A 14,976-nucleotide genomic window follows, 5' to 3' on the forward strand; every position below is an offset into this window, starting at 1 on the left:
CTACACTTTAGTGCAGTGTTACCCATTGTGCCTCCAGCTGTTGCAAAACTACAACTCCCAGCATGCCCGGACAGCCGTTGGCTGTCCGGGCATGCTGGGAGATGTAGTTTTGCAACAGCTGGAGGTACACTTGTTGCCTAGACCACATACAGTTGTGTCCATTTCTCACCCCAGTGTAGGACTGGCTATGTAAGGGCCGTGTTCACACACAGCAGCCCCCTTTAGAATTAGTACTTGACACCCGCAGCAATCTGCCATAGACGTCCCATTCACTTCAGCATAGGGGGTGAATTTACGAAGATCAGTATATCACTCGGCAGTCCCAAGTAAACGCTCTGCTGCTTTTCGTTCTGGCAGATTTACAACTAAAAATGTAGATAGGAGATGCTGCTCCAAGCTTAAATTTAATAGCATAGCCACCAATATTAGAAACAGGGCCACTTGTCATTGCGACTACTTGACTGACCAAACAAGTCTTTTACGGAGAAAATAAAATGTTTTCGGATCAACTGGTGCCAGAAAGTTATAAAGATTTGTAAATTACTTCTATATAAAAATCTTAATCCTTCCAGTACTTATCAGCTGCTGTATGCTCCAGAGGAAGTTGTGCAGTTCTTTCCAGTCTGACCACAGTGCTCTCTGCTGACACCTCTGTCTGTGTCAGGAACTGTCCGGAGCAGGAGCAAATCCCCATAGCCAACCTCTCCTGCTCTGGACAGTTCCTCACACAGACAGAGGTGTCAGCAGAGAGCACTGTGGTCACACTGGAAAGAAGTACACAACTTCCTGTGGAGCATACAGCAGCTGATAAGTACTGAAAGGACTAAGATTTTTAAATAGAAATAATTTACAAATCTGAATAACTTTCTGGCACCCATTGATATCAAAACATTTTGTTTCCCCTGAAGTACCCTTTTAAGTTTTTTTTTATTTTTTATTCCAAGGTTGATGTAGAGTCCAGAAAATACTGTATTACCCCCAAGTGTCCTTCCCCTTGAAGACTTGTCATCTAAGGCAGTGGCCTCCAACCTATCCCCCCCTTCAGATATGGCAAAACGGCCACAGAATGGAGACCACTGATCCAAGTTTACCCTTTTCTTAAAGGGGTACTCCGGTGGAAAACTTTTTTTTTTTTTTTCAACTGGTGCCAGAAAGTTAAACAGATTTGTAAATTACTTCTGTTTAAAAATCTTAATCCTTTCAGTACTTATTAGCTGCTGAATACTACAGAGGAAATTATTTTCTTTTTGGAACACAGAGCTCTCTGCTGACATCACGAGCACAGTGCTCTCTGCTGACATCTCGGTCCATTTTAAGAACTGTCCAGAGTAGGAGAAAATCCCCATAGAAAACATATGCTGCTCTGGACAGTTCCTCAAATGGACAGAGATGTCAGCAGAGAGCACTGTGCTCGTGATGTCAGCAGAGAGCACTGTGTTCCAAAAAGAAAAGAATTTCCTCTGTAGTATTCAGCAGCTAATAAGTAATGAAAGGATTAAGATGTTTTAATAGAAGTAATTTACAAATCTGTTTAACTTTCTGGCACCAGTTGATTTAAAAAAAAAAAGTTTTCCACTGGAGTACCCCTTTAAGGAATGGAGCAGTGAAGGTGTTATATGATTCATCGCTAGCACTAGTGATCCTTGGGGTCCTGCTTTGTGTAAACAGACGTCCTCCACCACCTACCAGTGAGATAGGTATCTTGCCCACCTGGCGTCTCTTCTGGTTGCCCCCCCCCCCCCCCACCTTATCTGCTTCTTCCGCTTCCTCTTCTTCAAGTGTCCACTCGCACTCTCCATCCCTATACGTCACCGCCACCTAACCTCTCTCATTGCTTTCTGGCATTGCCACACTCTGCTTGTTGTCCAAAAAAATATACTGTGCCTGGCAACTCGGGCTGACTGTCTCTCGACTCTCCTTCCTACCCTACGTAGTGGAATCGCTCACCCACTCACCATCCTGTCGTCTCTCCGAACCTGATTCCTCACCGCAATGTTATTGTTATTCCTACATACCCACCATAATGCTCATCACTCTTACCGTTCCATCCCACCCTAGAGGGTCATGTATAAAAACTAGCGCAGAGAGAAGCGGCACCAATGTGTATGGGGACCAATCAGATGCTAGCTTACATTTCGAATACTTTCACTTTCATAATGACTCCTGCACTCTGATTGGTCGTCGAGCAGAACGACAGCTATCTTTTACTAAGCGCTATTTTTTTTTTCTTGACCCAAGTGACTCCATCTTGTCTTCTCTCCACCTGTGTTGTAGTCTTGATATTGTGATTTTTGCTGTGTTTGCTTCTCGTTCCACTAGCACAGTCAGCCCTCCTAAACCTGACATGGACAGAGCATGGAGGACATTGGAAGGCCTCATGTTACATCACACAACTACAGGCCTAAGATTCGTAGCTTAAAAAAACAACTAAATGTATGACGTAAAATAAAGTAAATTACCACTTGCTTTCCATAGGAAGCATCAAAATGAAGTACGAACCCAGATTCGACAAACATTTTTATCAATAAAGTTTATTGGAAAAAGTACATTGTTGTCATGTTCAGCATTATGGTTCCCTACTGCCGGATTTGGGGTCCACGACAGTCTGACCCCCAACGTCTGTGTCGGAGATTCCCCAAATTCTGAGCTAGGAAACCAAACTGCTGTACACAATTGAGGCTCTTTTAGCAAAACCAGCCATGTTGCCCTTAGCAACCATTCACAGGGCGGGTTTGAGAAACGGAAAGTGATTGGTTGCTAGGAAGAGCAAGTTCAGATGTCTTAAAAGTGGAGGTGTTACCATAGCAACCTAGTCATTTCAGTAGCAATAATGTCCAGCACAAAAAAAAGTCCAGTTGCCCATAGCAACCAGAGTCCATAATTTGTTTCTTGTGTTCAGTGCCAAAGTTTCAGTCGTTTTGACGGGAATAAAAAAAAAAAAAAAACACGCAGGACTGGGTGTTACTGTCAAGTATCTTGACGGGTTTTACAAGGGCTGGTTAATGGCTGAATGAGCGACCCTGTAAAGGGCTGGCGAACGACAAAATGCACATTAGTGCGCAGATTCAGTGTTTTGCGTCGGCAATAAAAATCATTATCATTGGTCGCACAGGGGATGTGGGTAAACGGGGGATGAAGTTTATAGAGAACCTTTCACAATCCACGGGCAGCATGAAACGGGCAAAAAAACGCAGAGATCCAGGTAACTAGTCTTTAGGGCGCGTCCCATTGATTGCTCTCCACCCCGCAGGCGATGTGGTAAAATCATGAACCTTGGTAAAACAACCAAGTCTCAGCTACTGCGCATGCGCAAACGCCCATCACCGCTGTGTTCTGAAAACTGGAATCACTCGCAGGCAGAAGCAAACGATGGCCGGGCCATCCTGCTCATCGTTCTTCTCCTGAAAGTGCTGCTCTTGCCCCCTAAACACTCTGTAGGGTTTAGGGTAAAGGATTAGGGTTGGGGGGTTCAGGATAGGGTACAGTACCCACTTGCCCCTCACCCGCTAAGTGTGTTTAGCACTAGGAGGCAAGAGCAGCACTTTTAGGAGCAGCATGGTAAGTAGAATGGCTCTGCCATCGATTGCTTTTGCCTGCGAGTTCTATCAGTTTTTCCGAATACAGCGGTGATGGCCTTGTGGGCTTGTACCTGCGCAGTAGCCAAAACTTTATTCAACAGCTGATCCCACATTACCGGAAGCGACCCGGGTTCACTGTTTTACCAAGGTCCGCAATCTTACCACATGTCCTGTGTCTCCCTATACTGTACACAGGGTGAGACGCAACACTCAGGGCCGGCGCCATGGGATGCAGCCGTGATGACCGATCCGCAAGATTCCTTACCTGGCAGCTTTTTTAAAACTATTCTTGTGACCATTTCAGATTAAATTACAGTGTTCAGGGACCCGCTCCCTGCATCTGTTTCATGCTGCCCGCCGTTTGGTCAGAACAGAACAGGCTTTCCCTAAAAGACCCAACAATTGTTCATGCGGACGACATTGGTGGTCGCTATTGGGAGCCCGTCAGCGTAAAGAGAGAGAAAGCCAGGGGGGACAGGGTATGTGTCATAATTGGTTGCTGTGGGCAACAAGGCCAGTTTCCAGCTGATGCATGAGACCCTAATCCCCAGCGGCCATCTTGAATCCACCTAATCTGTATTGTTATGTACCGGCGCAGTGTTTGCCAACAACGGCGCCTCCAGCTGTTGCAAAACTACAACTCCCAGCATTCCCGGACAGCCAACGTAATTGATTGCTATGGGCAACAAGGCCAGTTTCCAGCTGATGCATGAGACCCTAATCCCCAGCGGCCATCTTGAATCCACCTAATCTGTATTGTTATGTACCGGAGCAGTGTTCCCCAACAACTACGCCTCCAGCTGTTGTGAAACTACAACTCCCAGCATTCCCGGACAGCCAACGTAATTGATTGCTATGGGCAACAAGGCCAGTTTCTAGCTGATGCATGAGACCCTAATCCCCAGCGGCCATCTTGAATCCACCTAATCTGTATTGTTATGTACCAGCGCAGTGTTTGCCAACAACGGCGCCTCCAGCTGTTGCGAAACTACAACTCCCAGCATTCCCGGACAGCCAACGTAATTGGTTGCTATGGGCAACAAGGCCAGTTTCTAGCTGATGCATGAGACCCTAATCCCCAGCGGCCATCTTGAATCCGCCTAATCTGTATTGTTATGTACCGGAGCAGTGTTCCCCAACAACTACGCCTCCAGCTGTAGTTAAACTACAACTCCCAGCATGCCCGGACAGCCAACGGCTGTCCGGGCATGCTGGGAGTTGTGGTTTCGCAACAGCTGGTGGCGCCCTGGTTGGGAAATACTGTACTGGATTATATACCTCCCTTCGCTCGTGTAGGAATGGCGATTGACTCCAGCTGGCAGGGGAATCGGGGCTGACTGTCTCCTATCACGAATGATGCTAATCACGCTCTGTGTTCTCTTTGTCTGTTCTTGTTTTTTTTGTTTTTTTTTATTTCCATTCAGCAGGAAGGCTCCCGCTTCACCTACACGACCCACCATTATCCGACCTGCCGACCCGTCCCTCTTAGATTAAAAAAAACATGGAGACCTGGCTGCCGAACACAGCTTTCTCCCCCATTTCTTCTCCCAAAATCCCCTCCCACCATCACACCGATTCCGGGCATGGTGAAAAAATGTACCCCCCCCCCATCCCCCCCATCCCACTGTTTTGTAAACACTGGCTCAGTGTCACTATGTATTGTATTGTACAGATGTGTAGTATCGTCCCTTTTGCAGCGCCATATTGTGATGTTTAAACACCTGCTATGTCTGGTTGATTATATAGATATATATATAAATATATATATTTTCTTTTCTTGCTTCCCACCCGCCTCCCACAATGGCCGCTGCACATCCTTCCACCAGCTTACAGGAATGATCTCATTGTGTCTCATGCTATTCTGTTCTGTACGATTTTTCTTCATCTTTTGTATGGAAAAAGGATGTTGATCAGATTAGAGCCATTGCTGGGAAAAAAAAAAAAAAAGAAGACTCTCCGCAGTCTTCCCCTACCTCCTTGTCTGGCGAATCATTTTGTCATATTCTGTGTGTTCTGTCGCCCTCTTGTGGTCCTGTTAATGTATTACATCCTCTTCTTGATCCACGCTATTGTAAATTTTCCATTCCCATTGAATAAAGATGAGTGGGGAGGGGGTTACGGCTGATGATTTTTATTAAAAAGGTTATGTAGTTAGATGACGTATTACAGGGTATGGATCTTTTTTGTACATCAATTGTTTTTTATTTTTTTGGGGGGGCATGAGTTATTTTAGGGATAGTTTACTTGCAGCCTTTTCCATATGAATAGGCAGAAGTTGGTCTCCCTGAGGCTCGTGCTATAAAGCAGTGTTTTCTAACCAAGATGCCTCCAGCTGTTGCAAAACTACAACTCCCAGCATGCCCGGACAGCCGTTGGCTGTCCGGGCATGCTGGGAGTTGTAGTTTTGCAACCGCTGGAGGCACCCTGGTTGGGAATCACTGTCTTAAAGAAATAGGATAAATTGCTAAATTTTACTGTTTGGGATATATATCCATGGGAGACCTGTAGGTCAAAGGTAAACTACCCCTTTAATATAGGGGTATGTGCACCACTTAAATGCATCCCCCCAGAGCATTAAGAGCCAGAAGAGTTATTGTTATAAACCTCAAAAAAGAAAGTATGTACTGTTAAAGACAAATTACAAAATGGGTCACGCTTAGGATAAGCGTGGCTCGGCAGAGTATCAGTTATAATTAAAGGGGTACTCCACTGGAAAAGCAGCTGTATGCGTGACAGGAAGTTCTTTTCTTTTTGAATTTCCTTTCTGTCCTACCACAGTGCTCTCTGCTTACACCTCTGTCCATGTCTGGGCCTGTCCAGAGCAGGAGAGGTTTTCTATGGGGATTTGCTCCTCCTCTGAACAGTTCCTTAAATGGACAGAGGTGTCAGCAGAGAGCGCTGTGGTCAGACAGAAAAGAAATGTAAAAAGAAAAGAACTTCCTGTGGAGCATACAGCAGCTAAGTACTGGAAGGATTAAGATTTTTTAATAGAAGTCATTTACAAATCTGTTTAACTTTCTGGCACCAGTTGATTTAATTTTTTTTTCCCAGTGGAGTACCCCTATAAGGGCTGCATTGCCCGCCTGTGCCCACCTTTTAAATACTGGCATGCATGAGTTTGCAGGATGACTGCAGGTATGATGTGTGTCAGGGGCTACTCTGATACCCATGGTCAATAAAGCATGGCATAACAGGATGCAGACCATCGGCCCTTAAAGTGACAGGACACTCATCAGCGAAGAAATAGCACTACAATGTGTAGAGAGCGACAGCTTGTGGCCACTGGCTTTAGAGTAGGCAGACAGCGGCACTTCATGGCTGCTGGTCATATAGGGTCTGCAGAGAGTACTGGTGGCTGCTAGTCTTTGGAAAGAATACTACCTCTGTGCTGCTTCCTAGTTGCCGATTCCAAGGATTGAAAAGAGTACCACTTCCTTATGGCTGATCCTAGAGATTGTGGAGAGTCTCACCTCCTTTTGGCTGATCCTAAATATTGTAGAGAGTGTCGCCTCCTGGTTGCCTATGATAGGGATTGTAGAGAATGCCACCTCCTGGTTTGTGATCCTAGAGATTGTAGAGAGTGCCTCCACCTGGTTTGTGATCCTAGAGATTGTAGAGAGTGCCACCTCCTGGTTGGTGATCCTAGAGATTGTAGAGAGTGCCGCCTCCTGGTTTGTGATCCTAGAGATTGTAGAGAGTGCCGCCTCCTGGTTTGTGATCCTAGAGATTGTAGAGAGTGCCGCCTCCTGGTTTGTGATCCTAGAGATTGTAGAGAGTGCCACCTCCTGGTTTGTGATCCTAGAGATTGTAGAGAGTGCCACCTCCTGGTTTGTGATCCTAGAGATTGTAGAGAGTGCCGCCTCCTGGTTTGTGATCCTAGAGATTGTAGAGAGTGCCTCCACCTGGTTTGTGATCCTAGAGATTGTAGAGAGTGCCACCTCCTGGTTTGTGATCCTAGAGATTGTAGAGAGTGCCTCCACCTGGTTCATGGTCCTAGAGATTGTAGAGAGTGCCGCCTCCTGGTTCGTGATCCTAGAGATTGTAGAGAGTGCCTCCACCTGGTTTGTGATCCTAGAGATTGTAGAGAGTGCCGCCTCCTGGTTTGTGATCCTAGAGATTGTAGAGAGTGCCACCTCCTGGTTTGTGATCCTAGAGATTGTAGAGAATGCCTCCACCTGGTTGCTAATTATAGAGATCACCTCCTTATGGCTGATTCTAGAAATTAGAGAGAGTGCCACCTCCTTATGACTAATCCTAGAGATTGTAGAGAGTGCCTCCTCCTTTTGGCTTATCCTAGAGATTGCAGATAGTGCCACCTCCTAGTTGCTGATCCTAGAGATTGTAAGGCGGTTCGACTACTGGTTTTTGATCCTTGGGATTGTAGAGAGTGCCACCTCCTTGTTGCTGATCCAAGAGTTTGTAGAGAGTGCCCCATACTCATGGCTGGTCCTAGAGATTGTAGAAAATGCCACCTCCTGGTTTGCCAATCATAGATCAGTGTTTTTAAACCAGTGTGCCCCCAACTGTTCCAAAACTATATCTCTCAACATGCTGGGAGTTGTAGTTTTGCAATAACTTATGGCACACCGGTTGGAAAACACTGATCTAGAGATTGTAGAGAGTGCCACCTCCTGGTTGTTGATTCTAGAGATTGTAGAGAGTGCCACCTCCTGGTTGTTGATTGTAGAGATTGTAGAGAGTGCCACCTCCTGGTTGTTGATTCTAGAGATTGCAGAGAGTGCCACCTCCTGGTTGTTGAGTCTAGAGATTGTAGAGAGTGCCGCTTCCTGGTTGTTGATTCTAGAGATTGCAGAGAGTGCCACCTCCTGGTTGTTGAGTCTAGAGATTGTTGAGAGTGCCACCTCCTGGTTGTTGATTCTAGAGATTGCAGAGAGTGCCACCTCCTGGTTGTTGATTCTAGAGATTGCAGAGAGTGCCACCTCCTGGTTGTTGATTCTAGAGATTGTAGAGAGTGCCGCCTCCTGGTTGTTGATTCTAGAGATTGTAGAGAGTGCCACCTCCTGGTTGTTGATTCTAGAGATTGTAGAGAGTGCCGCCTCCTGGTTGTTGATTCTAGAGATTGTAGAGAGTGCCACCTCCTGGTTGTTGATTCTAGAGATTGTAGAGAGTGCCGCCTCCTGGTTGTTGATTCTAGAGATTGTAGAGAGTGCAGCCTCCTGGTTGTTGATTCTAGAGATTGTAGAGAGTGCAGCCTCCTGGTTGTTGATTCTAGAGATTGTAGAGAGTGCCGCCTCCTGGTTGTTGATTGTAGAGATTGTAGAGAGTGCCACCTCCTGGTTGTTGATTCTAGAGATTGTAGAGAGTGCCGCCTCCTGATTGTTGATTCTAGAGATTGTAGAGAGTGCCACCTCCTGGTTGTTGAGTCTAGAGATTGTAGAGAGTGCCACCTCCTGGTTGTTGATTCTAGAGATTGTAGAGAGTGCCGCCTCCTGGTTGTTGATTGTAGAGATTGTTGAGAGTGCCGCCTCCTGGTTGTTGATTCTAGAGATTGTAGAGAGTGCTGCCTCCTGGTTGTTGATTGTAGAGATTGTAGAGAGTGCAGCCTCCTGGTTGTTGATTCTAGAGATTGTAGAGAGTGCCGCCTCCTGGTTGTTGATTCTAGAGATTGTAGAGAGTGCCACCTCCTGGTTGTTGAGTCTAGAGATTGTAGAGAGTGCCACCTCCTGGTTGTTGATTCTAGAGATTGTAGAGAGTGCCGCCTCCTGGTTGTTGATTGTAGAGATTGTTGAGAGTGCCGCCTCCTGGTTGTTGATTCTAGAGATTGTAGAGAGTGCCGCCTCCTGGTTGTTGATTGTAGAGATTGTTGAGAGTGCCACCTCCTGGTTGTTGATTGTAGAGATTGTTGAGAGTGCCGCCTCCTGGTTGTTGATCCTAAAGATTGATACCTTCTAGTTTCTCATGCTAGGGACTAAACAGAGGCCTACTGTTTGCTGATCCTAGGAATTTTAGAAAGTGCTTTCATGGCTTCTTAAAAGTGCCACCTGCTGGCAGCTGATCCCTGGAACTTTAGTAAGTGCCACCTCTTGATAACTGATCCTAGGGCTTGAAGTGAGTGCCACCTTCTGGTTACTGATCCTAGGGACTACTTTATACAGAACCCTACTGCCCGGCTGCCAATCCTAGGGCTTATAGAGAGTGCCACCTCCTGTCTGCTGATCCCAGGATGTGTAGAGAGTGCCACCTCCTGTCTGCTGATCCCAGGGCTTGTAGAGAGTGCCACCTCCTGTCTGCTGATCCCAGGGACTGTAGAGAGTGCCACCTCCTGTCTGCTGATCCCAGGGTGTGTAGAGAGTGTCACCTCCTGTCTGCTGATCACAGGGACTGTAGAGAGCACCACCTCCTGTCTGCTGATCCCAGGGACTGTAGAGAGTGCCCCCTCCTGTCTGCTGATCCCAGGGACTGTAGAGAGTGCCCCCTCCTGTCTGCTGATCACAGGGACTGTAGAGAGTGCCCCCTCCTGTCTGCTGATCACAGGGACTGTAGAGAGTGCCCCCTCCTGTCTGCTGATCACAGGGACTGTAGAGAGCGCCCCCTCCTGTCTGCTGATCCCAGGGCCTGTAGAGAGCGCCCCGTCCTGTCTGCTGATCCCAGGGACTGTAGAGAGCGCCACCTCCTGTCTGCTGATCACAGGGACTGTAGAGAGTGCCCCCTCCTGTCTGCTGATCCCAGGGACTGTAGAGAGTGCCCCCTCCTGTCTGCTGATCACAGGGACTGTAGAGAGCGCCCCCTCCTGTCTGCTGATCCCAGGGACTGTAGAGAGTGCCCCCTACTGTCTGCTGATCCCAGGGACTGTAGAGAGTGCCCCCTCCTGTCTGCTGATCACAGGGACTGTAGAGAGTGCCCCCTCCTGTCTGCTGATCACAGGGACTGTAGAGAGTGCCCCCTCCTGTCTGCTGATCACAGGGCCTGTAGAGAGCGCCCCGTCCTGTCTGCTGATCCCAGGGCCTGTAGAGAGCGCCCCGTCCTGTCTCCTGATCCCAGGGCCTGTAGAGAGCGCCCCCTCCTGTCTGCTGATCCCAGGGCTTGTAGAGAGCGCCCCCTCCTGTCTGCTGATTCCAGGGCCTGTAGAGAGCGCCCCCTCCTGTCTGCTGATCCCAGGGCCTGTAGAGAGCGCCCCCTCCTGTCTGCTGATCCCAGGGCCTGTAGAGAGCGCCCCCTCCTGTCTGCTGATCCCAGGGCCTGTAGAGAGCGCCCCCTCCTGTCTGCTGATCCCAGGGCCTGTAGAGAGTGCCCCCTCCTGTCTGCTGATCCCAGGGACTGTAGAGAGCGCCCCCTCCTGTCTGCTGATCCCAGGGCCTGTAGAGAGCGCCCCCTCCTGTCTGCTGATCCCAGGGACTGTAGAGAGTGCCCCCTCCTGTCTGCTGATCACAGGGACTGTAGAGAGCGCCCCCTCCTGGCTGCTGTATATGAACACACTGAACGCTTCAATTCCTCTCTGTTTTCAGGACATGCCTGTGACTGATCTTTTCTCTCCCACTCTTTCTTTCCTCTTCTTTCTTCCTGTGATCAGAGCCACCCGAGTTAGTCCATCCAGGCCCGAGAGTCCTAAGCCTCAGTATGACCTGTAAGCCTCCCTGGGCTGTTGCCTGCTTCCTAGCTGTCATGTCTTGGAGTGTATAACACTGACACTGTCTGTCCTGTTGTACAATGGTTGTGCCCCACGTGATTATTGATATATGAATCTCATCTTCTGTTACTGAACTTCACCCTGTCTGTGGTAGTGGCATATCCTGATATACATGTATTATAAATAATTGTATGTATATATATATATGAGATCTTCAAGATATGTGAGCCAGTGTGCTTCCATGTGAATTTCCGTCTTTCGTAAGACACCAAATCCTGGGGAAGGATTGGACGTGGGTCTGCTGGCAGCTGGATCTGTTGCTCTGCATGTACAAGGAATCATCCATTTCGGGGAAGAAGTTCTTGGTGCTGGTGTTTGGCCGTGATACCCATCAGAGCATCGAATAAAATATGTTTCTGTAAAAAAGAAAGGTGTCTTGTCTCATACTTGGGTCAAAATTAAGATTCATTGAACTATCATGGGGGTCGAAAGGTTATTTCCTGTCTATATAACCTATTACAGTGTTTCCAAGGCAGGGTGCTGGGAGTTTTAGTTTTACAACAGCTGGAGGCACTCTGCTTGGGAAACACTGACCTATTCGGCCATATCTATCGTAGAGCTTAAAGGGGTACTCTAAAAGAAAAAAATGTTTTCCATTGATCAACTGGTGCCAGAAAGTTAAACAGATTTCTAAATTACTTCTATTTAAAAATCTTAATCCTTCCAGTACTTATCAGCTACTGTATGGTTCAGAGAAAGTTCTTTTCTTTTTGAATTTCCTTTCTGTCTGACCACAGTGCTCTCTGCTGACACCTTTGTCCATTTTAGGAACTGTCTAGAATAGGAGCAAATCCCCATAGAAAACCTCTCCTGCTCTGGACAGTTCCTGACATGGACAGAGGTGTCAGCAGAGAGCACTGTGGTCAGACAGAAAGGAAATTCAAAAAGAAAAGAACTTCCTGTGGATCAACAGCAGCTAAGTACTGGAAGGATTCATATTTTTTTTAATAGAAGTAATTTACAAATCTGTTTAACTTTCTAGCACCACCTGATTTAAAAAAAAATGTTTTCCAGTGGAGTACCCCTTTAAAATGTACCAGTCTTTTCACTCTCTAGGTTCCTCACTAGGTCATGCAGATGCTTTACATGCCTTTTTTTTTGTGTGTAGCTTCTGTATTTGGCTCACAAATTCCTCTGTTCTGCTGCACACACATTCTGACATTCACTGCTCAGGAAGGGGCCAGTTTGAGGCAAGCACTGAGCCCGCCCTCACACACCATGGATTCACTTCCTCCCTGAGTCTGCTGTGCTGGGTCTCTTCATCCAATCACTGCAGGCTGCTCTGTAACCCCTTCCTCTCTGTTTTCATGCTGCAGTCTGATGGGACAGGAGTGAGCACAGAGGAGTGCTAGTGCCGCCGTCACTTCATTGACTTTGTCCCGGCCTGTGCGGCAGCTGGGACAAAGATGATTATGTTCCGGATGGTATAGGGACCCTTAGTGGTCTTTTGTTTTTATAAGCCAGGATTTGTATAAAAAGGAGATGACATTTTTATGAAGTATAGTAGAAGGGTTAATGTTTTGCCAAGATGTACAACATAGAATAATCTTTGATTCTGACAGTGCCCATTTCAATAACAGTAAATAAAAAAAATAGCAGGTGTGTATACCCTTAGTGACTTAGTTTTTGAATTTTTCTGTTATTTAAAGGGGCACTGTCAGATACAAAAAGCTATAATGCTTTACATCTTGGCAAAACATTAACCTTTCTAATATACTTCATAAGAAAATGTTATTTCTTTTTAATAGAAATCATGACTTTGTCCAAGCTGAAATACAGGCATGGACTAAGTCCAGTAAGTGAGGGTCTGCTAGCACTCCTCTGCACTCTCTCCTGTCTGATGGCGCTCCTCTGCGCTCTCTCCTGTCCGATGGCGCTCCTCTGCGCTCTCTCCTGTCCATCAGACAGGAGAGCGCGCAGAAGAGTGCCATCAGACAGGAGAGAGCGCAGAGGAGCGCCATCAGACAGGAGAGAGCGCAGAAGAGTGCCATCAGACAGGAGAGAGCGCAGAGGAGCGCCATCAGACAGGAGAGAGCGCAGAGGAGCGCCATCAGACAGGAGAGAGCCCAGAGGAGCGCCATCAGACAGGAGAGAGCCCAGAGGAGTGCCATCAGACAGGAGAGAGCACAGAGGAGTGCCATCAGAAAGGCGAGAGCGCAGAGGAGCGCTATCAGACCCTCACTTACTGGACTTAGTCCATGCCTGTATTTCAGCTTGGACAAAGCCATGATTTCTATAAAAAGTAAACCTTTCTAATATAATTCGTAATTAATGTTTTGCCAAGATGTACAACATAGAAAACGTTTTTGTAGCTGACAGTGCCCATTTAAGCTCTTGGTTTACTGTTTGTGCACCTGATGAAGAGAGGAGAACCTCTGGAAACACGTCGTCCAAATATTCTATTCAGCCCAGTAATGGTGGTTTCATTTGCTGTTTAGCGCCTTGTTCATACATCCATGTTCTGAGTGATTCTTTGGAGTCCTCCCCGCTGTTCTTTACTGTAAGGACATTTGGCTGTCAAGGAGAAGGCACCCCCCCCCCCCCCCCCCCACCATCAGAAACGGCAGTCATGTAATAGTCCACTCCTAGACTTGTGCAGCATCAATATGAAAGGTATTATCTGAGAAGAGACCAGCTTCCAAAATCGAATAAAAAAATTCCTCCCACCCTTATACCAGCATGAACCACAGATAACAGGATGGATTCACGTGCCTTATACTGAGGCCTCGCACTCTACAGCTACATTTTGCCAGTCATAGGGGGAGATTTATCATAACTTGTCCAGAGGAAACATTGCTGAGTTGCCCATAGCAACCAATCAGATCACTTCTTTCATTTTTCAGAGGCCTTTTCAATAATGAAAGAAGCGATCTGATTGGTTGCTATGGGCAACTCAGCAACTTTTCCTCTGCACAAGTTTTGATAAATCTCCCCCATAGCGCCTATTTAGCTTTGTTCACATGGGAGAAAATTGGGCAAAATGTCTGCACAGAATATTCCGTACGGACACTCAGCAGCAGCAGAGTCCCATTGATTTCAATGGGATTTTGCTGCACTGTTCACAAGGCGGAATTTGGAGCGGAAATTCAGATTCCGGCATTCACACAAACACTAGTCAAGTCTATTCTTTCTGCGGAGTCCACCAATAAATGCATAAGTCTGAGACGGCACATTTCTGAGCGGTCCTAGCGCCCCCAGGTTGGTCAAGTGTCGGCCCCTGTTTTTCGTGTGGACATTCCGCACAATTTCCCCCCCGTGTGAACATGGCCTCCGAGCTAGTCACCAGGACAATAAGGCCCAGCCATTAACACTAAGAGGCAAATGCAAGTAAAAAATAAAAATCAGCAATAGAAAGTGCCAGCCATTTTTCGTACCAAGGTGACCATGCTAGATGACTTTTATATTAGGGTTTGGTAGGGTCAGGTTTTGCCCGGACACCATTAGAACTGGCTGTGGTGGGAGATAGCAGCGGGCAAGGCAATAGAGACCGATGCCCAACAAATCAGCACACAGCCTGGCACAAAATTAAGAGGCCAGACCAATTTTTCGCAACCAGGGAACCTCCAATTGTTGCAAAACTACAACTCCCAGCATGCCTGGAGTTGTAGTTTTGCAACAGCTGGAGGAACGCTGGTAGGGAAACACTGATTTATAAAATATGAAAACATAGAACAGTATGGCCCACAGATCGGTCCTGTTGCCCCCCCATTGCCTTACTGAATAGAACTAGTCAGTCTTTTAACCCCTTAA

At 47.1% G+C, this 14,976-nt stretch overlaps 1 protein-coding gene across 16 annotated transcripts in view; it reads left to right on the top strand.

Moving 5' to 3' along the window:
- Positions 1-11,596, top strand: part of DNM1 (dynamin 1) — a 121,820-nt gene extending 110,224 nt beyond the window's left edge. For 7 of the 16 annotated variants that reach the window (XM_056538709.1, XM_056538708.1, XM_056538713.1 and 4 more), the window contains one exon: positions 5,003-5,691. In XM_056538709.1, the coding sequence (XP_056394684.1) occupies positions 5,003-5,072 (70 nt within the window). In that variant the 3' untranslated portion in view covers positions 5,073-5,691. Of the gene's footprint in view, positions 1-5,002; positions 5,692-11,109 lie in introns of those variants that run through there. The other 9 variants (XM_056538710.1, XM_056538725.1, XM_056538717.1 and 6 more) reach the window with 3 other exon arrangements.
- The last annotated feature ends 3,380 nt before the right edge of the window (positions 11,597-14,976 follow it).

Source organism: Hyla sarda, chromosome 9, assembly GCF_029499605.1.
Source record: "Hyla sarda isolate aHylSar1 chromosome 9, aHylSar1.hap1, whole genome shotgun sequence".
NCBI lineage: Eukaryota > Metazoa > Chordata > Amphibia > Anura > Hylidae > Hyla > Hyla sarda.